The sequence below is a fragment of the Odocoileus virginianus genome, chromosome 19 (genome assembly GCF_023699985.2).
Source record: "Odocoileus virginianus isolate 20LAN1187 ecotype Illinois chromosome 19, Ovbor_1.2, whole genome shotgun sequence".
NCBI classification, from domain to species: domain Eukaryota; kingdom Metazoa; phylum Chordata; class Mammalia; order Artiodactyla; family Cervidae; genus Odocoileus; species Odocoileus virginianus.
In genome coordinates, this window is record NC_069692.1 from 28,505,718 (window position 1) to 28,521,162 (window position 15,445).

A 15,445-nucleotide genomic window follows, 5' to 3' on the forward strand; every position below is an offset into this window, starting at 1 on the left:
TGCCATTTTCTTCTCCAATGCATGACAGTGAAACATGAAAGTGAAGTCGCTCAGTCGTGTCCGACTCTTAGAGACTCCACGGACTGCAGCCTACCAGGCTCCTCCGTCCATGGGATTTTCCAGGCAAGAATACTGGAGTGGGTTGCCATTGCCTTCTCCAGAGGATATGTTAAAACTATTTAACTGATACTCATTTTGGTGTAAATACTAAGTAGCCTTTTTACCCACTCATTAAATTTAGCCACCACACAAATCATGAAAACTCTCCAAAACTCATCATAAATGACAACGTTATATGTTTTATTTTTAATCAAGTAATTTCTTTAAACCTCAAAATATCCATAATTGACAGAATAAGACACTAGGCATGAGATGATAATATAAAATCCACGGTCTGCAGAAAGGCAAACAGTACTTGTAGTCCATCGAGATGACTGTACCCAAGTAAACGCCATTCCGACCATCTATTCCTTTTTTGTCCTTTAAAAACATACAGTTCAAGTGTTTTTTATTTTCACTTGTAAACAACATGAGCCAAAATGGACAATGAGGTCATCTAAAGACTACACAGGATAATTGTAAAACACTAGATAAAACACCATATTAAAGTCATATAGAAATCAGTGTTCACTTTGGTCTCTATTGTGGTTAAAGTTAATACCAAAAAAGCAATACATACTAGTTAAAGCCAGCTGGTGGTGGGTGCCAGTGGTTGGTAGCTGTAAGTAATTCAAGAGGTAGTCAACACCATCATTTTCAAGCTGGTTAACTCTCACACATGTGAAGCCACAGATATATTCAATGTTGCGATAGATTCTCAGTGTACAGTACTTGACCATAACTTTGCAGCTTTGCTCCAAACAGACAATTTAACAATGATTCAGAGGTCAACCTCTCACTCTAACTGAACTATGACACAGATCACACAACCACCACATCTGAAAGAGGCTGTTGACAGCGATGTAAGACAGAATTTGATGCTTGTAACAAGCTGTTCTTCCCTAAAACAAATAAATCTCATTAAGACATCTAGAAAATTAAAATTCGTGCAGCCGCACGTGTACACACTTTCCCAAATTTTATAACCAAAGGGGAAATACACATATATATTTTATGATAAACATTTCTTAGAGAAAACAGATAAATTAATTTAAATTATCTTTAAGACTTAATGAGATTTTCCATGTCCTGTATAACTCATCTTACAGTGAAAGTTACAAAGTCTATTAACACTTATGGGCTCCTATTCACAAACTACATACAACTAGCAGTAACTTGGGGCCACATTGGTGCAAAATAAAACTGGGCCAAAAAAAAATATATCGGCAATAGAAACACCTTTATATTTATTTGTAGATGGACCAATGCTAATAACATGATGTTTCTTGATCTTTTCCCATACATTGCACGCCAAATTTTCCAAGTTATAAGCAGGTAAAAATCTTTCTAAGTCTTTCAACTGTAAAAATACATCCAAAGGCTTCGAGTAAAGACGAAAAATGCAAGTATAAAAATTTTCTACTATAACCTGCCACGTAGCAATGAATAGCTCACAGGGCTAGGAGACCGGTGGTGCATCTTTTCCTAGGAATTACATTTGTGTTGACGTGGGTGGGGAGAGGTCAAAGGGCAACTATTTCACAGACCTCCTGCCCAACCCATTAGCAACTCCAGTAAACTGATGCTTCACACAGATCCTACCCCTCAGTAGCTAGAAAGGGCATTGCACGTCCACTGTAAGTTCACTCCTTGGCAGCCAGTGCTGTTAATTATGTGCCTGGACAACAGTGCTGCAATCACTTGGCCTCAGGGCAGCACAGACACAAACGAAGGAGACTGGCATCTTTGATACTTTCGCCCAGCACACATACACTCATACAAGCAACCTCACTTCCTGACGTCTTCCCACTACCGACCTCTGGGCAAAGCAGCTATTTCAAAGACTGGCTTGTGCTCTGTTTTGCTTCAGCAGAAGAGTCTATGTCTTTAAATACATGGTCTTTTGAAGGAAATGCTCTGAGACTTTGCTAACTAGATGAGATGCTTCCTTATTCACAAGTGTTTGTCAGAAACATGCAGTTATGAATTGCTATCTATACTCTAGATAAAAAGATTCTGTACCAGAGAATTATCAGCCACTGTAAGGCTGGAGCAGCATAAAGGTGTGCTATGCATCAACTATGAGGTAGCCTTTTGCTGTAAACAGAATATTTCACCCATGTAAATGGACACTGTGCTTACGTCAGTGATATTCACATCTGAAAGGAGTGGAGGAAGTCTCCTTGAGGAATTTTCACATGAAATTATAAAAGGAGAGCTGATAATTGATATTTGGACATTTTGATCTATGTCAAACTCAGAGGTAGTTATTACTAACACCAGTACATAATACTTACATAAAGGTCTAAGTTATTTGGTTTGTTTTGAGTAAGCAGGACTGTAGACTATTCTGTAAAGAAACAACAATTATTATACGGTATGTTCCCTGAGCGAAGTTCTTTGTCCTGAGTATGTTTATGTAATAGTGATAATATTCTTATATAAAAAATAAACCCCAACTTTTCATCAAAGATAGGTTTGGTATGTGCTTAGTTCAGTCTGGTGAGATGCTGAAAAATGATTTCAAATTGCACCCATAAGGTCCACAGTTATAAAATGTATCTTTTTTTAAAATCGTGATCTCAGCTCTGAACTTTTTATATGTAAACAGGGAATGTCCAATTCTCAAGTCCATAATTTCCTATTTCTAATAAGGTCAAGGAACTTTGGTTTGAATATTCAAAGTGACTTATTACATTTTGCATTTTTACTGTTAACCTGCTTATTATACCTGCTAAAAATTAAGCAATGCCACTTTGATTTGTCTACATAATTTAAATACGCTTACACTCCTCACATAAGGCAAGGAAGTACTTCTCTATAGCTATTTATCACATTCAATATCGTCAAAGGTCAGCTTTGCATCACAGCATACTGAGATTTCAGTACATCCCATGGAGACTCTCACAAACACTGTCAACTCAAGCTGAGTTGGGAAGGGCTGGTGGCCCAGCCCCAGGCTCGCTTGCTCTCCTTCCGCGTGGCTTGCTTGCTGAAACGGGGGCAAAACCGTACAACAAGTCTCCCTCGGCAGGACAAGTCGGGAGGGAGCAGAAACTGTTCAGCAGAATGTGTCTCATTTGAATCATGCTATTTTCTGTTTCTGATTATCTGAGCTTACACCAACAGGCTCATGCAAGACTCTATATTTACTGCCAATGTTAAGCCTTACTACTAATTGGTACCTTCTTGGAGATGTTCCCAAAATTCATCCATAAGATCTAGAACCAGGATGACAGCAAAATGAATGTTTTTCATGACTGGAAGCTGAAGGGACCAATACTGTGGTTGGCCCCTAGCCACTGACACTACTGTCTCTGTATCCATCACTGAATGCTTAACCTGAATCTCCCATATCCGTCCCTTCAGTAGCAGTCATGAGGGAATTCTCGTTAAGATCAACTCTATTGTATAAGAAACACTCCAAAAAAAAAAAAAAAAAAGAAACACTCCACTCTCTGGTAGGAGAGATTTGGGAACCTTTCTCCCCAGGCTCATCACTCTAGTCGCCTGCAACCAAACATGATGCTTCTTCATATTATTCAAGGTCATACATCATGGGCAATTGTGAGCATCCACTCAATATTCATCCTCAACCCTGGCATTTTACTGTGCTGTTTGGCGTGTTTGTTTTAGAAACAAGTTAGGTAACTCTCCAGGGGGAATAAAAACAGCCACCAAAAACATACACCCAACGACTGGAGTTTTCCTCCAAGGTCTCAGTAGTAAACAAGGAGGCCCCTGCTCGAAGTGATGGTTAGAAGGATTGACTCAGTCAAGGGGAGCTGCTGTCGCCACAGTCCCTCAAAAACCTCACAACAGGTAAGAGATTACAATGAGCTGGTATCAAAATACCACTGAAAACAATCACATCACTACATTTATACATTGCCCTCCCCCTTCATTTCTCTGAATAGGCATCTAATTTACAATCAAAACATTGGAATTGAAAACACTGAAATATCGGCACAGAGATTACACATTCATTGTCTTTTCTGGTTTGTATCCCAGATTCAAAAAAGCTTAAACGGCAGTCGGAGGCATATGGAGTTAAGGTACTGCCTTGAAAAGGGGTGGGGTGGGGGGATACACTGTACAGATACCAAGAAAAAGAGGCAATCCCAAATTCGGGAGAACTGATGTTTTTAAAAACCTTTAGTACCATTTGACTGGCAGCTCTGAGATCTAAAGTATATCCTTTGGTTCACATAAAAGGTAACAGTCTTTTTTTTTTTTCTCTAATGTAATATAAAGGGAATGGTATTTCAAGAAAAACTCCAAGGGTTATTTTCAAAACCATCTAAAAATGCTTCACTGAGTTTTCGATTCTTGCGGGATGTCCAATTCTGGGAGGGAGGGTGTGTGCTTCTATCTCCATACACACATATATAAAGACAAGCCCTCTTTATATATATGTCTACATTCTAAAGAAAATCCTCCTACACACACACACACAGGCTCGCTCCCTCTCACACGGGTACACACAGATAACAGCATCTCATCCTCTGAGTCACATAACACATGACACCCTGCTCCAAGGTAATTTGCTTAGAGTGATTTGTCTGTTTAAAAAAATTCACAGTTCCTCAACAGTAGTTAAAAATCCCAGGTCAGCTGCGGTATGTGAAATACTGTTCCCCTGAATTTGCATGAGGTAGACTTCCCCACCGGGGAGAGAACGCGCTAACGCTAGAGAAGGGCTATGTCTTTTTCCTTTTCTGAACGGAAGGCCCCTTTTTGCTCTGCTCTTCTGCTGCCGCGGACGCCTTGGTGGAGGAAGCTTCTGGAGGGGACCTGCCGGGCCGCTCTGAGGGCTCCTGGAAGGACGCGCAGCCGGGCCCGCCGCCCGCCTCCCGCGGGGCCGCCGACGCGCTCGGCTGCGGCTCCGCTTCCTGTCTTCCCTGAGAACTGGCGGGCGGCGGCCCCGCAGTCTTGTGCGGGCAGTTGGCCACCATGTGCGTGATGCTCTGGCAGCAATGGCACTTCTTTGGCTGAGGAGGTAGACTGCATTCCTTAGCATGATGATCAAGGCCACCACAGTTGTAGCATCTGCAGCGAGAACAATGGGAAACATCTTGAGGAGGAGCAGGTATATCTCAAAATATGTCAGAAATCAAAAATGTGCTAAAATATAAAGCCTGTCAGAGAGATCGGCTGATTTCAGCATGTCTTCTTCACACACACACACACACACACACACACACACGTTTTGTATTAAACACAAAAGTCAATGAAAAACCAGAATCTGAAAGCATGAAAGACCTATCACTTCCACAGATAAATGACTCCTTTGAGATTCGAGTCAGGTTATTGTAAAGGAAGGTTAGTCCACTAGAGGGCAGCCGCGTTCAACAAAAAAACCACCAGCTAGCTTGGAAAAAAGTTTAAAAACCCAGCAGTTGACTTAAAATGCAACACCAATTCCATCAGCAAATGGAAAAACTATAGAGCAAATTAAATTTTATGAGTTTAACAGTTCTTCGGTGTTAATTATTTTGGCTATGGAAATTAGTTGAACTGGAGGAATTTTTTTTTCCTTTTGCACAAATGAGTGCAGTGAAATTTGATAAATAAAAAAGTCAGACATCTATGGTGAGTATCTGGGAAATTGCCAAGTAATATTAGAGCAAGACAGAAAGTGTCTGATTCAGAAGAATACTATATAAAAGAAAGCTTCTAGATACCTACGTCAGATTAATAAAGGTTGATGCTAGTTCAGGAACAGGAAAAACTTTCTTTCTGTAAGAAATTAAGTTTTCCTTCAGGGTAAATTCTAAATTGAGATAAATATAAATCCATCTTTAATTAATAAATGAATGCACACTGGGGGCACAGCTTGTAGTGCTGTGTTTGAAATTTTGACTAAGATTCTAAAAGCTGAGAAGTTATTCGGAAGATATATTTCAATCAGACTTTCTTTAAAAATTTCATATTAAAAACAATAAAACATCAAGTGGAGAAAATAAATTTTTATATTTGTGAAGGTTTTTAATCTACTTAGTTACATAATACAAAATTTGTCTACAAATGAAATGTTTTAAGGGTTTTTCTAAATTTATTCTCCAAATACATTTATGATTCCATTAATTCTCATCATGAAATACACACAATAGGTCATTTTACAAAATGAAGACAAAACAGGTGGTAACTCTGGGAATCAGCTTAAGATCATAATGACAAAAGAGTTAGTTATAATTAACTAGCCAGCTAGTATGTGTGAGACTAGCAAGCTTAGTAACTTATATTACCAATATTCCCAAAACAAGCTACTACTATTAACCTACTGGGAAGTATATGTAGGATTGTTGTTACTGTTACTGTTTAGTCGCTAAGTCATGTCTGATGACCCCATGGACTACATATATAGCTCATCAGGCTCCTCTCTCTATGCCATTTCCCAGGCAAGAATACTGGAGCTGGTATACCATTTCCTTCCCCAGGGGATCTTCTCAACCCAAGGATTGAATACACATCTCATGTATTGGCCGGCAGATTCTTTAGCCCACGTGGGACACCTGTTAATTAACTAGATGGGAGGAATTCTTTCAAAACACACATATATATCAAACCATCACAATGTACACTTTAAAAATCTTACAGTTTTACTTATTGACTACATTTCAATAAAGTGAGGTGGGGATGGGCCTTAGAATGTTTCCCTTAGAGGACTTTATGCCACCTTAACACTTTTTCTCTTCTCTCTTCGTTTATTTAATGTTGCTACTTAATTCACTGGGATAGAAACTCATTGAGACAAAGGCAGGAAACTTCAACTCGTTTTTAGCTCTACTATTCACTAACTCTCCATCTCACTTGCAAGACAGTGCTAGGACTTGACATCTCTTGATTCTCTTCCAACTTTATCTATGATCTTGGTATCTCTCTACCTTCATAATGTGCAACTCGGTCTGATTTTATGACTTTCTCCAAGAAATATCTGCCAGCCCTGTAGTGGACAATGGGAGGTAGAAAAGATCCAAATTTATCTAGAGTTGGAATTGGGAAGGTAGATGGTGGGAAGCGAAAAAAGGATGAGGGAGACTAGTTTGCTCATAAAAGCGTTCTTTAAATGAGCCAGTCCAAGCTGGGAAGAGAGACTCCTGAGACCAGAAGCATCGATAGTCTCAATCTTCTCTAATTTCATTACCATATCAATTATATAATCTCACCTCCAGAATCTCTGGAATTGAGGTTATATCATAATTATCAATTATTAATAATGAAATTATATAATAATTATCACTCAATTGCCCCACGCAATCCTAGCACATCCAAAGCTGTTGGCAGAGAAAATCTGTTTAACATTATTCTGTTCTACCTCCTGAATAATATATGTGTTAATTACACAATTAAACAATTTTCTGATAATTGGCAAATAACCATATTGAATTTAAGGCTTTCATAGAAAAAAATAAGACAATTGAAAAATGATGTGATCATCTAGAGGGATGATAAAATAATGAAATAAATAATGGCTATTTCATCCTCCTTATTGCATTGCCCAAACTACTGTCCGATCTTTCCAGAAGGTATGAAAGACATCAGGAGACAGGAATTTTGTTGTCTTTTTTTCTCTTTATTGAACACAGTTAAAAATTCAAAAATTTTTGTTTTCTGCATAATAGCAAAGAGAAAAAAACTGACAAGACATTTTGCAATTAAGATAGAAAAAAAACCACAAAAAGTCAGTAATACTACAGACTCTAACGATGATGATGAAATTAATCATGTAAGCTAAATCTCAGATTATGAGTCTTCACATACTATATCCTAGAAATATACTTTATCAAACTCAAGAATCAATGACTGAATAATATATATCTATGGAAAAAAGGAAATTTGTTACTTAGTTAATTCTTCAGGGAGGATGTCATCAAGCAATATTTTTTGATGATACATGTTTGCTAAAAGGACATGCAACAGTATTCTTTCACCTTTTATCAAGTTTGTGCTAGGGAATTTACTTGACATGGTTCATAAATGGAAAAATGCTGAGGCACTTACTCAAAGGAGATAAGTAGCACAGAAATGAAAAATCTCACTGAACTGATCATTCTAGTCATATTTAGGAATATATATTTTATCTTCTAAAATAAGGTATAGAGTTTTTTTTTTTTTTAACATAGCAAACACTAGGATAATGAACACCCTGCTTCGCCATTTATCAATATTACCTTGTAAATTTTAGAATAATGGAATCACAAGATGGGCTTTTTTTTTTCCCAGTAATTAACAAATACTTATGTCAGGAAAAAACAGTATCATATCTTCAAAAATTAAAGGGAAAAAATAAGAAATCACTTTTTAGGATTAAATTATTTATTATATGCTTTAATATAATAAATTAATGAAACATTACAAAGCAGATTCAATATTGTTTTGGTGGTATATTCTCAGAGATTATGCAAAATTAAACAATAAAAATTACTAATGCTTCAAATTCAGGATCCCCAAATATAGTCTTAAAATGGTATCTTTGAGATGTATAAGCCTATTACTTATAACAATGCTTTTCCACATAGTTCTCCCCTATAAGAGCAAAGTGAATTCTTAAATTTGCCCATCTATAAAATACCTCCTTTTGAATTAAACTCACTTCCTTGAGGATAACACCCACTTAGGCGCTCATTTCTGAAGAGAAAGAAAATAGGTTAAGGCTGGGTAATAGAGCCGCTCTCCCACAGACACATCAATTTCATCAGTCACTGTGGAATGCACACTGTTATCCAATTCAGGGAGCCACTTGCCCGCTCATCTACCAAGGGCCTCATGTCTGGATTTCATTTTTTTTCAAATGGGGTCTTCCATTATATTCCATATGTATATTTACCACTACATTTATTTGGGTTCTGAAAGTTACTTTTAAGGACACTGCATCATTTTGGTTTCCTTGCATTTTGATCTGCATAGTTAATTCAATATTGCCCTTAGCTTTTCAGATTGGTTCTATGATTAGGCCAGACTGCCTTCCATGGTGAAAAGACTTGCATTCAGTATATATGTGCTTAGCTTTAAAGGGAGGAGTGGTATGTATTCTCCTCTTCTATTTAATCATTCAGTGCCAATCACTCTTCCTAAGAGTGCAGATCACACCCCATTAGGAAACCGCTTCCTTCTCTAGGGACTGACACCAAAATGGAACAGCTCACAAATAATATCACACTACATTCTCCATACAAAGCTTTGCATGATACTAGCCTCCTTTGTTCACTCTCGCAACCCCTTCAGATCAGTTTAATTTGAATGAATTTTGTTATGATGCGAGCATTAAAACAAGTCCCAGAAGTGATTTTAAAAAATGAGGAGTGACACTCCATAGACAGAAATCCAGTTTTGTTTGTCTAAAAATGTAACAGAAAAAAAAAAAAAAACCCCAATATAGGTGCTTCTAAATATCTGAAAGTCTTAATAAGAAGATTTATAGAAACTTATATTCTGAGAGCTAAGAGGGAAGCATTAAGGATAATGATAAGAGGCACTTCCCTGGTGATCCAGTGGCTAAGATTCCACGTTCCCAGTGCAGGGGGTCTGGGTTTGATACCTGGTCAGGGAATTAGATCCCACATGCTGCAACTAAAAGTTCACATGCACCAACTGAAGATCCCACATGCTACAACTAAGACCAGGTGCAGCCAAATAAATGAATATTAAAAGAAAAAAAGATAAAGACACAGTGATCTGTAGGCTTCTCAAGAGGAAGGAAATGTTGAGAGAACCTAAGTAAGGCAGTCTCAGTGAAAGAGAACAAAGTGGGAAAAGTGCAGGAAAATGGCATGAAGGAGGGATAAATACAGGAAAGGAGTACATAAAAATCCCTGGAAAAGAGAGATGAAAGAAAAGATCAACCAAATTTCAAAATGGAAGTCCAGAGGGGTAAAGAAAAGTCAGGAAATGTGGTTCATGAACGTTTTCTAACTCTCCCCTTGGTATTCTGGGGAGTCCTATGGAGTGAATAAGCTATACCCAGTTGTGAATTTAGGTTTTTGGGAAACTTTCAGACAAAATGGGGCCTTCTGGAACGTTGGCCTAGGAGTCTGCCTCTCTTTCCCTCAGAAGGTACAGGGGTGGGCAGACTGCATCTGTCACAGCAAGGCTGAACATACTGTTAAAAGAGAGTTAAAATGATAATTACAGGAATACTGATACTGAAGTTCGATTGATTAAGAGCTTACTACATTCCAGACACTGTGCAAAAGGTTTTTAATATGTAAAATAAAATGATTTCTGCCCTGAACCCTGTGAAGTAGGTACTACAATATCAGCGTTGTATGAGGGCTGACCTGATGGTTCGGTGGTATGAACTGGCCCACCAATACAGAGGACACGGGTGTGATCCCCGGTCTGGGAGGATCCCACGTGACGCGGAGCAGCCGGACCCACGCGCCACACCAATGAGCCTGGGCTCTGGAGCCTGGGAGCTGCAAGGACTAAGCCCACACGCCACAAGCGAAGTCTGTGCACTCTAGAGCCCTGGCTCCACGACCGAAGAAGCCAATGCAATGCGGAGCCTGAGCACCACAACTAGAGAGAAGCCGGTGTGGCAGTGAAGACCCAGCACAGCCAAAAATACATGGATGAATGAGAGTGACTTTAAAGACTCACAGCTTACTGCTCTTTATTTAAGAAGCAAAAGTGTGCTGATGAGAGAACTAAGTCTCAGAGAGTATACAGAGAAGGAAATTTTAACTGAAAATAATACATTTCACTTGTATTTTCATTATATAAAAACATTATACCCAACAACATTGATGTAAATGTTATCACATGTAATCTAAAAAGGACAGGGTCCTGAATTTAAAACACCAACAAACACACAGATCTGAAGTTGATTTTTCTTGAGACTTGGTTATTGTTCTGTCACTGTGCTGTGGGAAGTGAGCTTCTCTTTCCATCTATAAAATGAAAAGCAGCAACTAATCCAGGCCAGACTTTTGACTGCTAACACCCAGTTTTTTTCCTACTCCTATTTTCTACTCATCTTCTACTGTCTAAAGTTTTTGTCTAAAAAAAAAAAATCAGTAAATAATTTTTCTATTCTTCTTAATCATATGTTTAAGACTGTAAGTTGGAACTTCAGGTTAATAAACTATAATCAGAGCTATTAAAGTAACTCAAAGAAATTCCAGCCAAAATAAAGAAAATGAATTCCAATCACTGTAGCTGGAACTGCAGTTCCCATGCGGTAATTCCCATTGTAGTGCGCATGTGATCACACTGTGATATAAACAATGTACTCAGGCCTTGAAATACAAACTGCAATGAGATTCTATTGGCTGAAGCAAATATTAATTGCTCTTGGAGGAAGATGTGATAGCATAATTCAAAATATTAATATGTATCCTCTCTGAGCCAGCAACTCTAACTCTAGGAATTTGCCCTACAGGAATATTCACAGATAAGCACAATGATCTAGGTACTAAAATATTAACTATAGTGTTGTCCATACTGGTAAAAAACTGAAAAGTTAAATGATAATAATGTCACCAACAGTGACAAAACCACTAGTCAAAACCAGGTAGTATGATTACAGAATCTTTGTTCTGTAACAGTGAGCTAGACCTGTGAAAATGAGAAAGAAATTAAAGCCCATATACTGAGAAACACTCTACAGATATTAAAAGGAATGAAGTAAAAGATTATTTTTTTAAGAAAGGTAGATCTCTATGTATCGACATGGAAAGATCTCCAAGACAAATTAGGTGAAAAAAGCAAAACACATAATAAAAGAAGGTATGATCTCCTTTATGTTTCAAAAACACTATATACAAGTAAATGTATGCATTTTTAGATGCATAGAAAACCACTGGAAGTGGTTACATCTGGAGAGAGCAGATGTAAGGTGAATGGGAACTTTCATATAAGAACTCCATAAGTTCTTTATAGTTTAAAATAACCAGAAAATTTATAATTATTTGTACAATTGAAAAAGGAAAAAGCAATTATAAGGCTGCATTTCCTTTTTATAATTTGACCATTATTATTATCAGTCATCTAACAGTTAACTTGCACATGAGCAAATTAAAATTCTAGAACCACCTTGGACGCTTTTTAAAAATACCTATGGTTGGGTCCTATTCCAGACCAATAAATCAGAATCTTTGAGGGCACACCCCAGGCATCAATACTTTTAAAAACACTTCCCTGTTGATAGTGAGCAGCTACTTGAGAACCATGGCTATGTACAAACCTGAGTTTACCACTGACAGCTTTAACCAAGAGATCACCTCGTAATCCCAACCACAAGAAATGTGGTTCAAAACTCAATACTGAATATTCCCCAAACACTGTTTCAACAGTTCACTAATTCCTGGAAAGGAAGAAGGCAGAAAGCAGGAGGGGAGAGAGGAAAAAGGTTATGTATGGATCTTGTTTCTTTACTATGAACTAAAAAGGATTCCCTGAACCTTCTGATTCTAACAGCACAAAAACCTCCATCTTTTTATCATCACTCTGTGTGTCAGTCACTCAGTAGTAACCAACTCTTTGCAACCCCATGGACTGTAGCCCACCAGGCTCCCTGCTGTCCACGGAATTCTCCAGGGAAGAATACTGGAGTGGGTGGCCATTTCCTTCTCCAGAGGATCTTTCCAATCCAGGGATCAAACCTGGGTCTTCTGCACTGCAGGCAGATTCTTTATCATCTGAGCCACCAGGGAAGTTTCCTGCTCATTCTGGGAGGAAAAGACTGCAAAAATCTATGGAGTCTAGGTTCCGAAGTAGTTTTTCTGTTTCTGAGGCCTTTACTCAATTCTTAGTTCATCCTTATGGGTTCAATGTGTATGCACCCATATCATCAAAACAGCTGATAATTTACAGCTATTGAATCAACTGCTCCTTTCTCTAAATTTCACTATTATCACCAAATAATATTTATTGACTTCTCATAATAATTACTTTAATTCTCCATTTCTGTTGCCTCCATCTACAATAATTCTCAAAATCATATAAACTTGTTTCCTGTAGAGATATTCCTGCAAATATTTCTAATGGCCAAATTCTGTTGGCTATTACATATAAAATTAATATAAACATAATAAAAAGATCTCTGCTTTTTATAAAATATGTTAGCCATGGAATTTTTAAAACCTGTAAAATTTAAACTACATTCCACCTAAGAGACTGCCACTGATAAAATTACTCCTGCCTACTGTTTTTTTTAAACTTAGAGATAAATAAAATGTATAATAGATGGTATTGTTGTTAGTCTCTAACTTGTGTCTGACTCTTTGTGACCCCATGGACTGCAGCACACTAGGCTTCACTGTCCTTCACTATCTCCCAGAGTTTGCTCAAATTCATGTCCATTGAATTGGTGATGCTGTCTAATCATCTCATTCTCTGCTGCCCTCTTCTCCTTTTGATGTCAATCTTTCCTAGCATCAGGGTCTTTTCCAATGAGTCAGCTCTTTGCATCAGGTGGCCAAAGTATTGAGGCTTCAACTTCCGTATCAGTCCTTCCAATGAATATTCAGGGTTGATTTCCTTTAGGATTGACTGGTTTGATCTCCTTGTAATCCAAGGGACTCTCAAGAGTCTTTTCCAGCACCACAATTAGAAAGTATCAATTCTCCATTGCTCAGCCTTCTTTACGATCCAACTCTCACATCCGTACATGACTACTGGAAAAATCATAGCTTTGACTAGATGGACCTTTGTCGGCAAAGTGATGTCTCTGCTTTTTATTTATTTATTTTTATTAGTTGGAGGCTAATTATTTTACAATATTGTAGTGGTTTTTGTCATACATTGACATGAATCAGCCATGGATTTACATGTATTCCCCATCCCGATCCCCCCTCCCACTTCCCTCTCTACCCTATCCCTCTGGGTCTTCCCAATGCACCAGGCCGGAGTACTTGTCTCATGCATCCAACCTGGGCTGGTGATCTGTTTCACCATAGCTAATATACATGTTTCGATGCTGTTCTCTCGAAACATCCCACCCTCGCCTTCTCCCACAGAGTCCAAAAGTCTGTTCTGTACATCTGTGTCTCTTTTTCTGTTTTGTATATAGGGTTATCGTTACCATCTTTCTAAATTCCATATATATGTGTTAGTATACTGTAATGGTCTTTATCTTTCTGGCTTACTTCACTCTGTATAATGGGCTCCAGTTTCATCCATCTCATTAGAACTGGTTCAAATGAATTCTTTTTAATGGCTGAGTAATATTCCATGGTGTATATATGTACCACAGCTTCCTTATCCATTCTTCTGCTGATGGGTATCTAGGTTGCTTCCATGTCCTGGATATTATAAACAGTGCTGCGATGAACATTGGGGTGCACGTGTCTCTCTCAGATCTGGTTTCCTTGTTGTGTATGCCCAGAAGTGGGATTGCTGGGTCATATGGCAGTTCTATTTCCAGGTTTTTAAGAAATCTCCACACTGTTCTCCATAGCGGCTGTACTAGTTTGCATTCCCACCAACAGTGTAAGAGGGTTCCCTTTTCTCCACACCCTCTCCAGCATTTATTGCTTGTAGACTTTTGGATAGCAGCCATCCTGACTGGTGTGTAATGGTACCTCATTCTGGTTTTGATTTGCATTTCTCTGATAATGAGTGATGTTGAGCATCTTTTCATGTGTTTGTTAGCCATCTGTACATCTTCTTTGGAGAAATGTCTGTTTAGTTCTTTGGCCCATTTTTTGATTGGGTCATTTATTTTTCTGGAGTTGAGCTGGAGTTACTTGTATATTTTTGAGATTAATCCTTTGTTGCTTCGTTTGCTATTATTTTCTCCCAATCTGAGGGCTGTCTTTTCACCTTGCTTATAGTTTCCTTTGTTGTGCAAAAGCTTTTAAGTTTCATTAGGTCCCATTTGTTTATTTTTGCTTTTGTTTCTAAAATTCTGGGATGTGGGTCATAGAGGATCCTGCTGTGATTTATGTCAGAGTGTTTTGCCTATGTTCTCCTCTAGGAGTTTTATAGTTTCTGGTCTTACATTTAGATCTTGAATCCATTTTGACTTTATTTTTGTGTATGGTGTTAGAAAGTGTTCTAGTTTCATTCTTTTACAAGTGGTTGACCAGTTTTCCCAGCACCACTTGTTAAAGAGGTTGTCTTTTTTCCATTGTATATCCTTGCCTCCTTTGTCGAAGATAAGGTGTCCATAGGTTCGTGGATTTATCTCTGGGCTTTCTATTCTGTTCCATTGATCTATATTTCTGTCTTTGTGCCAGTACCATACTGTCTTGATGACTGTGGCTTTGTAGTATAGTCTTAAGTCAGGCAGGTTGATTCCTCCAGTTCCATTCTTCTTTCTCAAGATTACTTTGGCTACTCGAGGTTTTTTGTATTTCCATACAAATTGTGAAATTATTTGTTCTAGTTCTGTGAAAAATAC

General features: G+C 38.1%; 1 protein-coding gene across 3 annotated transcripts in view; it reads right to left on the reverse strand.

Annotated features, from left to right (window-relative positions):
- Positions 1 to 279: 279 nt before the first annotated feature.
- The window catches only part of LIN28B (lin-28 homolog B), a 133,876-nt gene continuing 118,710 nt past the window's right edge, over positions 280 to 15,445 (reverse strand). For all 3 annotated transcript variants that reach the window (XM_070450042.1, XM_070450044.1, XM_070450043.1), the window contains exon 5: positions 280 to 5,148. In XM_070450042.1, coding sequence (XP_070306143.1) covers positions 4,800 to 5,148 — 349 coding nt within the window. In that variant the 3' untranslated portion in view covers positions 280 to 4,799. The remainder of the gene's footprint in view (positions 5,149 to 15,445) is intronic.